Here is a 12500-nt window from a genome sequence, read left to right as displayed (position 1 = left end):
TGCCCGTTCATGCACATGCATGTGTGTGTGTCTCTGTCTTTGTGTGTGTGTGTGGTGTGTGTGTGTGTGTGGCTGTGCGTGCATGTGTGTGTGTGTGCCCGTTCATGCACATGCATGTGTGTGTATGTCTCTGTCCTTGTGTGTGTGTGTGTGTGGTGTGTGCTTATGTGCCCGTTCATGCACATGCACATGCATGTGTTTGTGTCTCTGTCTTTGTGTCTCTGTCTTTGTGTGTGTGTGTGTGTGTGTGTGTGTGTGTGTGTGTGTGTGTATGTGTGTGTGTGTGTGTGCAGCCCACTCAACATCACACACTCCTAATCGGGCTATTAGAACTGAGTACACTTAATACAGTATCTGTTAATTTATTTATTATTAAGTAATAATGTTATCTAGTTATCTAACAATGTTATCACATATTTTCCTTCGTATCGTTACGGCTGCTCAATTGTATATATATATATATATATATATATATATATATATGATATAATTCTGTAGTTTATATTGTTGCATGTGTAGCTGCCATGTGAATAACTTCCCCAGTGATGCTGACCTTTATCTTGCCCTTTACGTCTCATGTGTTAAAAGGTCAAATCAATAATTATTCGGAGTCTTTTAAAAATCTATTTACGGTCAATGTCATCTAAGTGTGGTCCGGATAAACACGCACAGGGTCTTCAGTGCATCAGCAGGAAAATGAGGAACAGTTCTTTTGATTTAATTGTATTTAAATCCACTTCAAACTATCACAGTTGTAGATTTAAGTTTACTTCTCCAAAAAAAAAAAAAAATCACACAAATGCCACATTAATTCCTCTCTAAAGCAACTAATGTCTTCCTGGCTTGCATCCTAGAACTACTTTGTAGGTTTTTGATTGTTTATTACTAATTTATTGGCCTATTTTGGCTTATTTGTGTTCCAACGTAGGCCTAACCCCGTTTAAAATCCTGTTTATATCGTTTTATGTTGCCTTGGTTTCTTTTATATCTGTCTTACACAAAGCACTATGGGATGTCTTGTTGCTGAAAGCTGCTAACCTTGTTCAGAAGAAAAGTCACGTGTAATCTTCAGATATTTTGAAGTATATGCAATTATTTTGTTGTTGTTGTGGTAATTTCTATTTTTCTGTGTTGGTGACACACACACACACACACGCGCGTGCACACACACGCAGGGCAGAAGCAGTGCTGCAGACAACGACACGTTTTTTGACAGACTTATCGTGCACAAAAACAGCCACTAGGTCTGTCTCACGAAGCCACGTCACGTCACCCACCTGAGCACTCTGTCAGTCAAAGTAACGTAACTAACGTTACCGGGAGATCCTCGGGACAACGTCAGACCGGGACAGACTACCGTTCGGACCCGGAGGACTCCGTTTTACACACAAAAAGTCGAGTTAAACGGTTGGAAAGCGCAGCTTCAATCCTCCTGCTGTCGCTGTTAGCTTCTTAAAGCTGACAGCCTCCGCCTGGCTGTTGCTAGCAAACAGCCGGGGGGAGCCGAACGCTAGTGACGTGGCGCGCACGAGGGTTAAAGTAGAACGGTAATTGGTGGAAGAAATCCGTCAATCAGAGGGAGTTTCGAATATATCCCGCCTACTCAACTCGGTCTATTTTTACTACTACAAATACGTCATTTATTGTATTTTATTGTATGTAAATACAGTTTTTATTTAAACTGTATTAACATATTTATTTTTGAATACATTTTACTTTATATTTTGTCACTTTATGTTTCATTCGGTTTCATGTCCAATTTATTTTTTCTTACAACTGCAAATTATGTTTTCCAAATAAGTGCACTATAAATATTCTCAAACCCCCGAGATTTTGAATAAACAACGGAATACATGAATGATTAATTACATACATAACACACTAAAAACATTCTCAGGTATCCAATAATGTTGAGTTTGGATCGATGCTGCCTCCACGTGGTTAAAATCATCCACTGCAAAATACTGAAGGACGTGACCCCATCACGTCCAGGTAGATAGAAACCAAACAGGGCCCGATAGAAATCACCCATCAGTTTACTTATTGGATTTCAGGATTTTATTGTAGTGGCGGTTGAATTTAAATTAAAAAAAAATATGATAAAAAGCATCAATACTGTGAAGCAGAGTCTGCCTTGTCAGGACACGCACGTGTTGTTTGCACCTTAAAATAGAGGCCATCGAGCCCAGGATCAAAACACAACATGGGTGACGTCCCATAGCCCTTAAACTGACTCCTCCACTTAACTTCCTTCAAATCAGTGGAAGAGAGAGGAAACGAGCAAATGTGTTTTAGAGAATGAGATGTCCTGTCCTTTAAAGCATCACCTGAATAGTCAGCTGTGTGTGTGTGTGTGTGTGTGTGTGTGTGTGTGTGTGTGTGTGTGTGTGTGTGTGTGTGTGTGTGAGAGAGAGAATTGTGTGAGTGAGTGTGTGTATGAGTGTGTGAGAGAGAGAGTGAGTGTGAGTGTATGAGAGTGTATGAGAGAAAGAGTGTGAGTGCATGAGAGTGTGAGTGTATGAGAGAGTGTGTGTGTATGAGAGTGTGTGTGTGAGTGTATAAGAGAGCATGTGAGAGTGTATGAGAGTGTGTGTGAGTGTATGAGAGAGTGTGTGTGTGTGTATGAGAGAGTGTGTGTAGACTGCTCTTGTGTATCCTCTCCTATAGCTCCTCAGGGCAGAAATAAGAGCAGTGAGACCATAGATACATCTGTGTGTGAGACCATAGATGCATCTGTGTGTGAGACCATAGATGCATCTGTGTGTGAGACCATAGATGCATCTGTGTGTGAGACCATAGATGCATCTGTGTGTGAGACCATAGATGCATCTGTGTGTGAGACCATAGATGCATCTGTGTGTGAGACCATAGATGCATCTGTGTGTGAGACCATAGATGCATCTGTGTGTGAGACCATAGATACATCTGTGTGTGAGACCATAGATGCATCTGTGTGTGAGACCATAGATGCATCTGTGTGTGAGACCATAGATGCATCTGTGTGTGAGACATCTTTCACCGAGGAGAGACTGAACAACTTCTGGTTCAGCCGAGGACCGAAAGTTTCTGTGTACCAAAGACCTGGAACAAACATCCAGAAACTTCTGATGTCAGCGTGTTAAATGTGAATACTGTTCTAGTGTCTTCTCTCCTCTGGGACAGGAAACTGAATATCTTTCAGTTGTGGACTAAACGAGACATTTGAGGATGTCATTTTTGGGCTTTTTTGGGGAAACACTGATCGTTATTTTAGACCAAAACAACTCATCCATTCATCCAGAAAATAAAAATCGACAGATTGATCAACAATGAAAATAATCAGTCAGTTGCAGTCGTTGACAGAAGCGTTTGCCACAGAGAATTCATTTAAGGATAGTCAGAAATAAAAAAAAAATTCAACTTAACCTCTGTTTTTACACTTTCTGGCAACAAAAAAAAAAAAACTGATATTTTGGCAAATTTGTTTGAAAGAAAACCTGCACTTACTACTTGTTGTCTGGAGTTTGCACCTTCAGGGTTGAAAGCACTTAATTGGAAGTCCCTTTGGATAAAAGCAACAGCTAAATGACATGTCATGTAATGTAGTTGAATACCATTTTTCAATGTAAAGTCAATGGTGAAAAAATAAAAATAAGCAAGTGGACGATAAAAATAATCAGTTGCAGCCGTAGTTTGCCGCCAAAATCCTCACAAGCGGCAAAATGTGTGAAAACTGTGCAGACGCTGAGTTTAGTGTATTTGTGAAAGGGGACAGCGCAAATTAATAAAACACATGATTTCCCATGGGTTAAAAAAAGCCAGAATTAGCCAAAAGGCTATTTAACATCTGTATTCCCCTGCCTTCGATGTTAAAAAAAGGCTTTTTTTTTTTTTTTTTTTTTAAATACAAACGGTGGTGTTTTAAAATGTTCATTCTTGTCTTTTTTTTTTTGGGTGGGGAGGGGTTGCACTGGCCTGTCCCCCCCCCCCCCATCCCCCCTGTAAATTACACCTAGGTACGTGCCTTTAATGTAATTAATAAGGCTATAGTTTGGGGCTTTTCCCTTAATTTGATAGTGACAGTGGATAGGGAAAGGACAGTGGATAGGCAGTCCCTCCAGAAAAACTTGATTATGTGATCGCATAATTCAACGCATAATCAGCCAATTATTATTTTTATTAAATTATAAATTTTATTATTAGCCATTTTTTCAAATACGGTGCACTTCCGCAGCATAAATTGCCAATTTCCACACAAAATATGCGGCGCTTGCACGATTTTATAACCCCCACATTTTCGTTGCAAAAAAAGTCCCATAATATATATCATTTTCCCCTGTTGCCATGGGAACGTTATGAAGTGATGTAATTACGCGACGTGAACATTATCGAAAAGCTGCAAACCCCGCAATGAAGCCATGATGAAACCGCAATTTTTGCAAGTTCCCGCAATTTCATCGCATAAAATTGCATAAATATCATATATAGCATATTCCAATCGCATTTTTTAAGAAAACGTGCCGCATAATCAAGGATTTTTGCCCCCAACAATCACAAAAAAAACTCCACATTTTTCTGGAAGGACTGGATAGAAGAAAGGTAGGGGGAAGAGAAAGAGAGAGAGAGAGAGAGAGAGAGAGAGAGAGAGAGAGAGAGAGAGAGAGAGAGAGAGAGAGAGAGAGAAAAAAGGGCCGCAGGTCGGATTCGAACCCACGCTGCTGCAAAGGACAGCCTACATGGGGCACCTTACTGGGCGAGCTGGAGGTCGCCCCAATAACGAGACTTGTGAACATCAAAGAAAGGAGAACTGATTTGTGGTGGGTCAGTTTCAACGATGTTTTATTGGTGATAACATGTTTTCCGAAAACAGTTTCTGGACAGCTAGCGTGCTATCATCTAACGACAGAGACATTCTCTCAGTGTCTTACAGACAGACAGACAGACAGACAGACAGACGGAGGAGGCCAGGTTGTGGTCGTCCATCCAGGGTGTTCACCTATTCAAAAAAACTTCCACCCACACTAGAGGCCAGTTACACACATGCAGGCTCATGCGTTCCACAGTGCGGGCGGTCTCTGGTCTACTACCAGTCGTTGTCCTGGGGTTCCTCAGCAGTCCACAGCCGTCGGTGTCCCCTCCTCCACTACCTCTTCGCGCGCCGCGTCCATCTTGGCTGGGTTGTCGCTTTGGGGAGCGCCGTCTGACGAAGAGATTTTCCACTGCTTTGTTCTGTGCGGGCAAAGAAACGCGGAAACCCAGTTTAAACTTCTGATTCTGCGTTTTAGTCTTTTAGTCTTAATACTCTGAGATATAATCGATCTTTCTTTAAGTCAGACTCCGCCCTCATTATAGGCACATTATTGGCTTTTTACATTTTTAACCAACCATTTTGGATGTGTTTCTCTCAAGCTTTCGTTAGGATTGTCTCTGTGTGTTTTGTTTATATGTACTTGTGTTGTGTTTACTGTGATACACTATATCCACTGTGTCTTCTGTGTGTTCATGTGATGGTCTCAATATCATGCCCCAATAGAATGTTCTCCCCCCCCCCCCCCCCCCCCCCCCCCCCCCCCCCCCCCCCCCCCCCCCCCCCCCCCCCCCCCCCCCCACCACCACATGGCCCCAATATTACCACCTACATGGCCCCAATAATACATGCCCCAATAACCTACTGGCCCCAATATTACCACTACATGTCCCAATATTACCACTTCATGACCCCACCCTACATGGCTCCAATAATTAATACATGGCTCCAATATTTACCATCTACATGGCCCCAATACATATGGCTAATACCCACATGGCTCATTTACTACTATATCATTAATGCCTACATGGCTAATACACCTATCATGGTTCCAATATTACAATACTACTGGCCCCAATATTACCACCTACATGGCATGTGCCTCCAATTTACACCTACATGCCCAATATATAATCACTACATGCAATTTACATGGCCACAATACCTACATGGCCCTAATATTACCTACATGGCCCTAATATTACCTACATGGCCCCAATATTACCTACATGGCCCTAATACCTACATGCCCCCCTAATATAACCCCCCCCCCCACCCCCCACCCCCCGCCTACAAAGGTATGTATTATCGCTAAACAGATGATAAAATGATATTAGGCATTTTCCAAACTATCGGTATCAGCATTTGTAATGGCCGATAAATGAATATTTTAAAAATTAAATAAAATGAGTGTTGGCATTGCATAGTTTGTCCACCAGAGGGCGCTCTACAACGTCTCTGTTGGGAACACAGATTTGTTTTTGTGGATATTGTTCAAAGGCCTTTAAGTCTCATATCTAAAGTTTGTATGTTTATACATTTTATTCATCAGAACTTTAATATATTTTAATGTTCCTATGTTCTGACAATAATTTATTATTTTAGTGAGGACTCCTAAATAAACTACTAAATATACTAATGTGAGGGAAATCAGTTTTTTTTTTTTTTTTTTAAATCACCAAATAGTCGCACGCACGCACAGCAGGCAGCTGATTGGTTGAACTGACCTTGATCTCGACGGGGAAGGAGTAGATGAGGTCCTCTGGGATGCCGTAGGAGTTTCCGGCAGCGTACACGCCCATGGAGATGAACTCACCCTGTCGGCAGGACACGCAACTTCAGTCAGTTTGAATTAACAACATGTCAACAACAACAACATGTCAACAACAACATGTCAACAACAACCATCAGATACTGAATCAGAATACTTTATTGATACCTCAGGGAAATTGTTAAGTTGCTCACAGTCAACTTTAAGCCAAAAATAAGAGTAAGAAACAAGCTACTGTGTAAGTGTATAAAAGGAACGTCAGCAAAGTGAGAGAAATTTAAATCTAAGTTAATGTAAAGTAAGATTCGGTTAAAAAAAAATTGTTGTTTTACAATCTGTTAAAAACTGCGGTCAACTTCCTGACCGTCGGAAAAGAGACGTGAAATCTAACTTGTGTACCTGTTTTATAAAAGAATTCTTCATGAACGTTTTGAAATAAATTCTTGAGATTTCTTTTTGCAGTTTTGATCAGGCTGAAAGCAATCTGGCTTCTGGAAGAATGAGCCTGGATTAGTTTTAATGTGTAATGTGTACACCAATCATGCTGCAAATACAGTTTCCACTTTTGGACACGTTTGGGGCGGCTGCGGCTAAGTGGTAGAGAGGTCGCCTGCCAATCGGAAGGTTGGTGGTTCGATCCCTGGCCCTGTAGTTCCATGCCGAAGTGTCCTTGGGCACTGAACCCCGAGTTGCAAATGTGTGTGAGTGTTTATCTGATGAGCAGGTGGCTCCTTGTACGGCAGCCTCGGCCACAGTGTGTGAATGGTTCCTGTACTATGTTAAAGCGCTCTGAGTAGTCGTTAAGACTAGAAAAAAACAGTCCATTTACTAAGAAAAATCCCCAAATTCAAAAGAACGTCATAAATCAGACTGCTGTCATAAAGTGGCCAATTCGTATGCCGTTTTCCCGTGTCATCAAGACGCGTAATTGCTTTTTAGCGTGGTTATGAACGCTGTTCGGCCGCCACTGACCTACATTACGAGTGAATTTTCACCGTAGCGAGTAGTATAAAAAAGGACCTTTTTTTAAAGCCTTCCCCCAAAGTTTCTTTCCAACAGTTTGTTTTCCTAAGCGTGGGACGTTGGTCACAGTCGTGTTTTGTTGTTTTTTGTGTTACTAAAGCCTTTCCCAATGTTCTTTTCCCAAACCCAACCCGTGTGTGACGTTGTCACTACCCAAAGTGAGTAGAGGGCAGATGTGAGTAGCGCATACTCAGATTTAAACTGTTTACGGCATAACGTGTCTTACTGAAATTTGTGAAATCTGTAAAATAATAAACTTTTCTCTTTACATACTATAACAGAAGTTGGAAATCATTTCTAAAACGTTTTAGCTCTCTATGATTGTTTGGTTGCTAACGTTAGCTCAAAATTCCATTCAAGTGACAGCCTTTGTGGTGTCTGATTGCTAACTTGTAGCTAGCAGTCATTTCAAAAACGTTTTAGCTCTCTGTGATTGTTAGATTGCTAATGTTAGCTCAAAACGCCATTCAAGTGACAGCCTTTGTTGTGTCTGATTGCTAACTTGTAGCTAGCAGTCATTTCTAAAACGTTTTAGCTCTCTGTGATTGTTTGATTGCTAACGTTAGCTAAAAACGGCATTAGCATCTAGTAGGCTACTTGATTGCTAACGTTAGCTCAAAACGCCGTTAGCATTTAGTAGGCTACTTGATTGCTAACGTTAGCTCAAACCGCCGTTAGCATCTTATAGGTTACTTGTCGCAAAGTGACGCATGCGCGACTCACATCTGCGCTCTACTCACTTTGGGTAGTGACAGCGTTCTCGCGATAAGACGCCACGTGGCGTGTATGTTTACACGCCCTGTATACAGCGTAGACGTACACGAGGAAAGCTCAAAATGCGTACAGATAACACGCCACTTGACTTTAGGAAAAGTGGCCGTGTATGTTTACGCAAAGCCATGATGCCACGTTGCATAAATGTATTTCTTCTTCTTATTAACTTTATTTATAAGCGAGAACAAACTGATAAAAGACGACACAGTAGCATCATCATCGTACTACAAATGGTCAAATCTGTTTTTTTGGACGTCGACGATCGACTTGTAACTAATGTTTTAACATTTCCGGTTTGTTTTTCAGTTTAAGTGAATCTAAAGTCCTTGAAAACTTCCCTTTGGCTACACGTTACACTTCTTCCCAGGCTTTCAGAGATAAAAAAAATAAATAAAAAATGCAAAAAATGTGGCCTTCGTCCCTGTCAGACAGAAACATTCACAGCCTGGTGTACAGTTTTACTGCCTTCTCCAGGCAGTAAACGTTACGTCTGATATCTGCCACTTCCAGCGCGACTTGAAGTTTAGATTGTGCCTTTCTTGTTGTTGCAATAAACAGATTAAAAAGGATGTCGAAATGTGGCCGGGTTGGCTCAGTGTGTAGAGCAGGCGCACATACACTGAGAGGTTAATGTCTCGACGCAGAGGTCCAGGGTTCAAAGCCAACCTGTGATGATTTCCTGCAGGTCTTCCCTTGCTCTCTCTCTTTTCTCACCTAAGCTGTCCTATCAAATAAAAAGGCGGAAAAGCGCCAAAAATAAATCTTAAAATAAATAAAATGTACAGTACAGGCCAAAAGTTTGGACACACCTTCTCATTCAATGCGTTTTTTTATTATTTTCATAACTATTTACATTGTAGATTCTCACTGAAGGCATCAAAACTATGAATGAACACATATGGAATTATGTACTTAACAAAAAAGTATGAAATAACTGAAAACATGTCTTATATTTTAGATTCTTCAAAGCAGCCACCCTTTGCTTTTTTTATTAATAAGGGAAATAATTCCACTAATTAACCCTGACAAAGCACACCTGTGAAGGTAAAACCATTTCAGGTGACTACCTCATGAAGCTCATTGAGAGAACACCAAGGGTTTGCAGAGTTATCAAAAAAGCAAAGGGTGGCTACTTTGAGGAATCTAAAATATAAGACATGTTTTCAGTTATTTCACACTTTTTTGTTAAGTACATAATTCCATATGTGTTCATTCATAGTTTTGATGCCTTCAGTGAGAATCTACAATGTAAATAGTCATGAAAATAAAAAGGAAACTCATTGAATGAGAAGGTGTGTCCAAACTTTTGGCCTGTACTGTATGTCGAAATAACATCATGATGCCGATTTGTAAGAAGTCTGAATCCATACTTTATCAGGTCTGTCAGCTAGACGACAAGCAAACGGTTATTAAAATGCTTGTTTTCTGGATGGAGTTTGGTTCCATCAGGGCTCTGCTAGCATCGGAGCTGCTCCGTAAACACATACTCTAAATATCATTGTCAGAATACACCAGCTAGTCAAACTTCCCTGCTTACTTCCCTCCAAAGAAAACTCCTTTCTAAACAACGATCGGCTTTTCAGACGCAGCTAAAATTTCTCGCTCAAGTTTTAAATATTTTAACTTAACTTGCGCCAATTGTTTGGAATCGCGCTGCCGGATTCCAGAAAGCGATGAGCCTTGGTGTGAACGCGCCAGAAGAGTTCACTCGTTTGACTTCAGTTGTTGCTTGAAGAGATTTTTTCTTTTTATTTAAGTTATATTGATGTATGATTGATTTATTTTTTTTATTATTTTCTATTTAGGTTAAAATACTCCGTTTCAGAGTCACTTTTGATATTTGACATCTGTCTCTCTTTCCGTCCACACTGACCTCCTTGGTGCCGAACCAGATGTCCCTCATGTGGTCGCAGATGGCCTTGGCGGCAGACATGGCGCTGGACAGCTTCCTGGCTTTGATGACGGCGGCGCCGCGCTGCTGCACCGTCTGCAGGACGAAGACGAAGAGAAGAAGGTTAGAAAAAGAGGACAGAAAGTGAAAAACCTGAAGGAGGAGAACAAAGCCCAAAAGATCGAGACGTGGAAGAAAAACTTACTTTCCGTCTACTAAAATGACCCCAAAAGATCTTTGTAGACGTCCTTCCCTTTCACTTCAGAACAGGGGCGTCACGATTTCCATTTTAGATCCAAAAATCGATCGAAGTGAGCTTTTGATTTCAACTTGAAATACAGACCCTACGTCGTAGCCCGACTTGCACCTCCCCAGAAACGCAACTACAAGTTGCGACGACGAAGACCTCAACAACAGTTATTGGTTTGCTTGGCGTCGTAGCGTTGCCACGGCTTTTACGACTACAGATTTTTTCGGACGTAAAAATAATCACCCTCTCTCTGTAGTCTACCGTTAGCTACGTAGGCTACTTTTAAAATGCCATATTTTCCACTCTGGGTTCACCAAAACAGAAGCCTTTCTTTGACGTCATTTCAGGAATCGGAATAGCTTTAAAAGTACCGGTTCGGCATCGGAATAACACACACACACACACACACACACAACACCTGACTATTCAGGTGATGCTTTAAAGGACAGGACATCTCATTCTCCAAAACACATTTGCTCCCTTCCTCTCTCTTCCACTGATTTGAAGGAAGGTAAGTGGAGGAGTCAGTTTAAGGGCTATGGGACGTCACCCATGTTGTTGAAATCTGGATTTTGAATACGTGTGGTCCTCCATGTTTCCTTCTTCAAACTTGCCGGGGGCCGGGAAGCTACGATACCCGTTAGCAGCATTAGCAGAAAGGCGCAGCAGTTATGTCCCCATGTCCCTTACTGGCTACCGTATTTCAAGATGGCGCATGAATATAGAGCGTCTACCCCAGTTCATGCAAATGCAAATGTAAAATTTCAAGCCAACAGGAATACTTTGAATTGATGGTGGTGGTCAATATTCATGAATAAAGGACAAGTTGGTGAACGGGGCAACACAGATTTAGATAATGAACAACTAAACATGTTGTCACTACCCAAAGTGAGTAGAGTGCAGATGTGAGTTGCGCATGAGTCACTTTGCGACAAGTAACCTACAAGATGCTAACGGCAGTTTGAGCTAACGTTAGCAATCAAGTAGCCTACTAGATGCTAATGGCATTTTGAGCTAACGTTAGCAATAAAACAATCACAGAGAGCTAAAACTTTTTTGAAATGACTGCTAGCTACAAGTTAGCAATCAAACACAACATTGGCTGTCACTTGAATGGCGTTTTGAGCCAACGTTAGCAATCTAACAATCATAGATGGCTAAAACGTTTTCGAAATGATTTCCATCTTCTGGTATAGTATGTAAAGAGAAAAGTTTATTATTTTACAGATTTCACAAATTTCAGTAAGACACGCTATGCCGTAAACAGTTTAAATCTGAGCATGCTCGACTCACATTTGCACTCTTCTCACTTTGGGTAGTGACAACATGTTACACACTGGACCTTCAAAATCAAAAGTCAAATCGCTGACTTGCAGAATGGCGACCTCAGAACGAAACCAAAACGAGAAGCGGCGAGCACTCACGGAGATGAAGTCTCCTCTGAGCCAGGTCTCGTCCTTCACGGCGTCGTAGGCGGGCGTCTCGCTGCCGTGCAGGTTGACCTTGGCGTGGTGGACGTCGGGGTACTGGGTGGACGAGTGGTTCCCCCAGATGATGACGTTCTTCACTTTGTCGGAGGACACGCCGCAGCGCATCGCCACCTGCAGGCCAGGGACACAAACAGCAGCGCCGGGGATTAAGATTAAAATCATACAAAAATAAAATAAAATGTTTTCTGCTCATTTGTAAAATATACAGTTATTGGCGATGCTACAGCGGTAAATAAAATGTGATGTCACTTGCCGATCATTAATGAAAAATTATTATTAAATGTACATAAATATTAAATAGGTCAATATTTTTGCATATTCCCCATTCAATCGTCTGTTTTTAAACATTTGTACTGGAGCTGAAAACATGAATAAATTAGTTTACTATTAAATTAATCGCCAACTATTTTGATAAATCGATTAGTCGGTTTGAGTCATATTTTATGAAAAAGACAGAAGTCTCTGTGTGTCTCTCTGTGTGTGTGTGTGTGTCTCTCTCTGTGTGTGTCTCT

General features: G+C 41.2%; 2 protein-coding genes across 2 annotated transcripts in view; both read right to left on the bottom strand.

The window, feature by feature from the left end:
• Positions 1-1475, bottom strand: part of LOC120564849 (UTP--glucose-1-phosphate uridylyltransferase-like) — a 35870-nt gene extending 34395 nt beyond the window's left edge. The window contains exon 1 of the mRNA XM_039810088.1: positions 1278-1475. The gene's annotated coding sequence lies outside the window, so the exon portion shown is untranslated. The remainder of the gene's footprint in view (positions 1-1277) is intronic.
• Positions 1476-6444: 4969 nt separating this feature from the next.
• The window catches only part of LOC120564833 (malate dehydrogenase, cytoplasmic-like), a 27375-nt gene continuing 21319 nt past the window's right edge, over positions 6445-12500 (bottom strand). The window contains exons 7-9 of the mRNA XM_039810077.1: positions 11923-12107; positions 10231-10344; positions 6445-6606 (exon numbers count right to left, since the gene is read on the bottom strand). Coding sequence (XP_039666011.1) covers positions 6460-6606; positions 10231-10344; positions 11923-12107 — 446 coding nt within the window. The 3' untranslated portion in view covers positions 6445-6459. The remainder of the gene's footprint in view (positions 6607-10230; positions 10345-11922; positions 12108-12500) is intronic.

Source organism: Perca fluviatilis, chromosome 1 (genome assembly GCF_010015445.1).
Source record: "Perca fluviatilis chromosome 1, GENO_Pfluv_1.0, whole genome shotgun sequence".
NCBI classification, from domain to species: domain Eukaryota; kingdom Metazoa; phylum Chordata; class Actinopteri; order Perciformes; family Percidae; genus Perca; species Perca fluviatilis.
The sequence above is the reverse complement of the archived record's forward strand: the minus strand, read 5'-3'. Positions and strand labels throughout refer to the sequence as shown.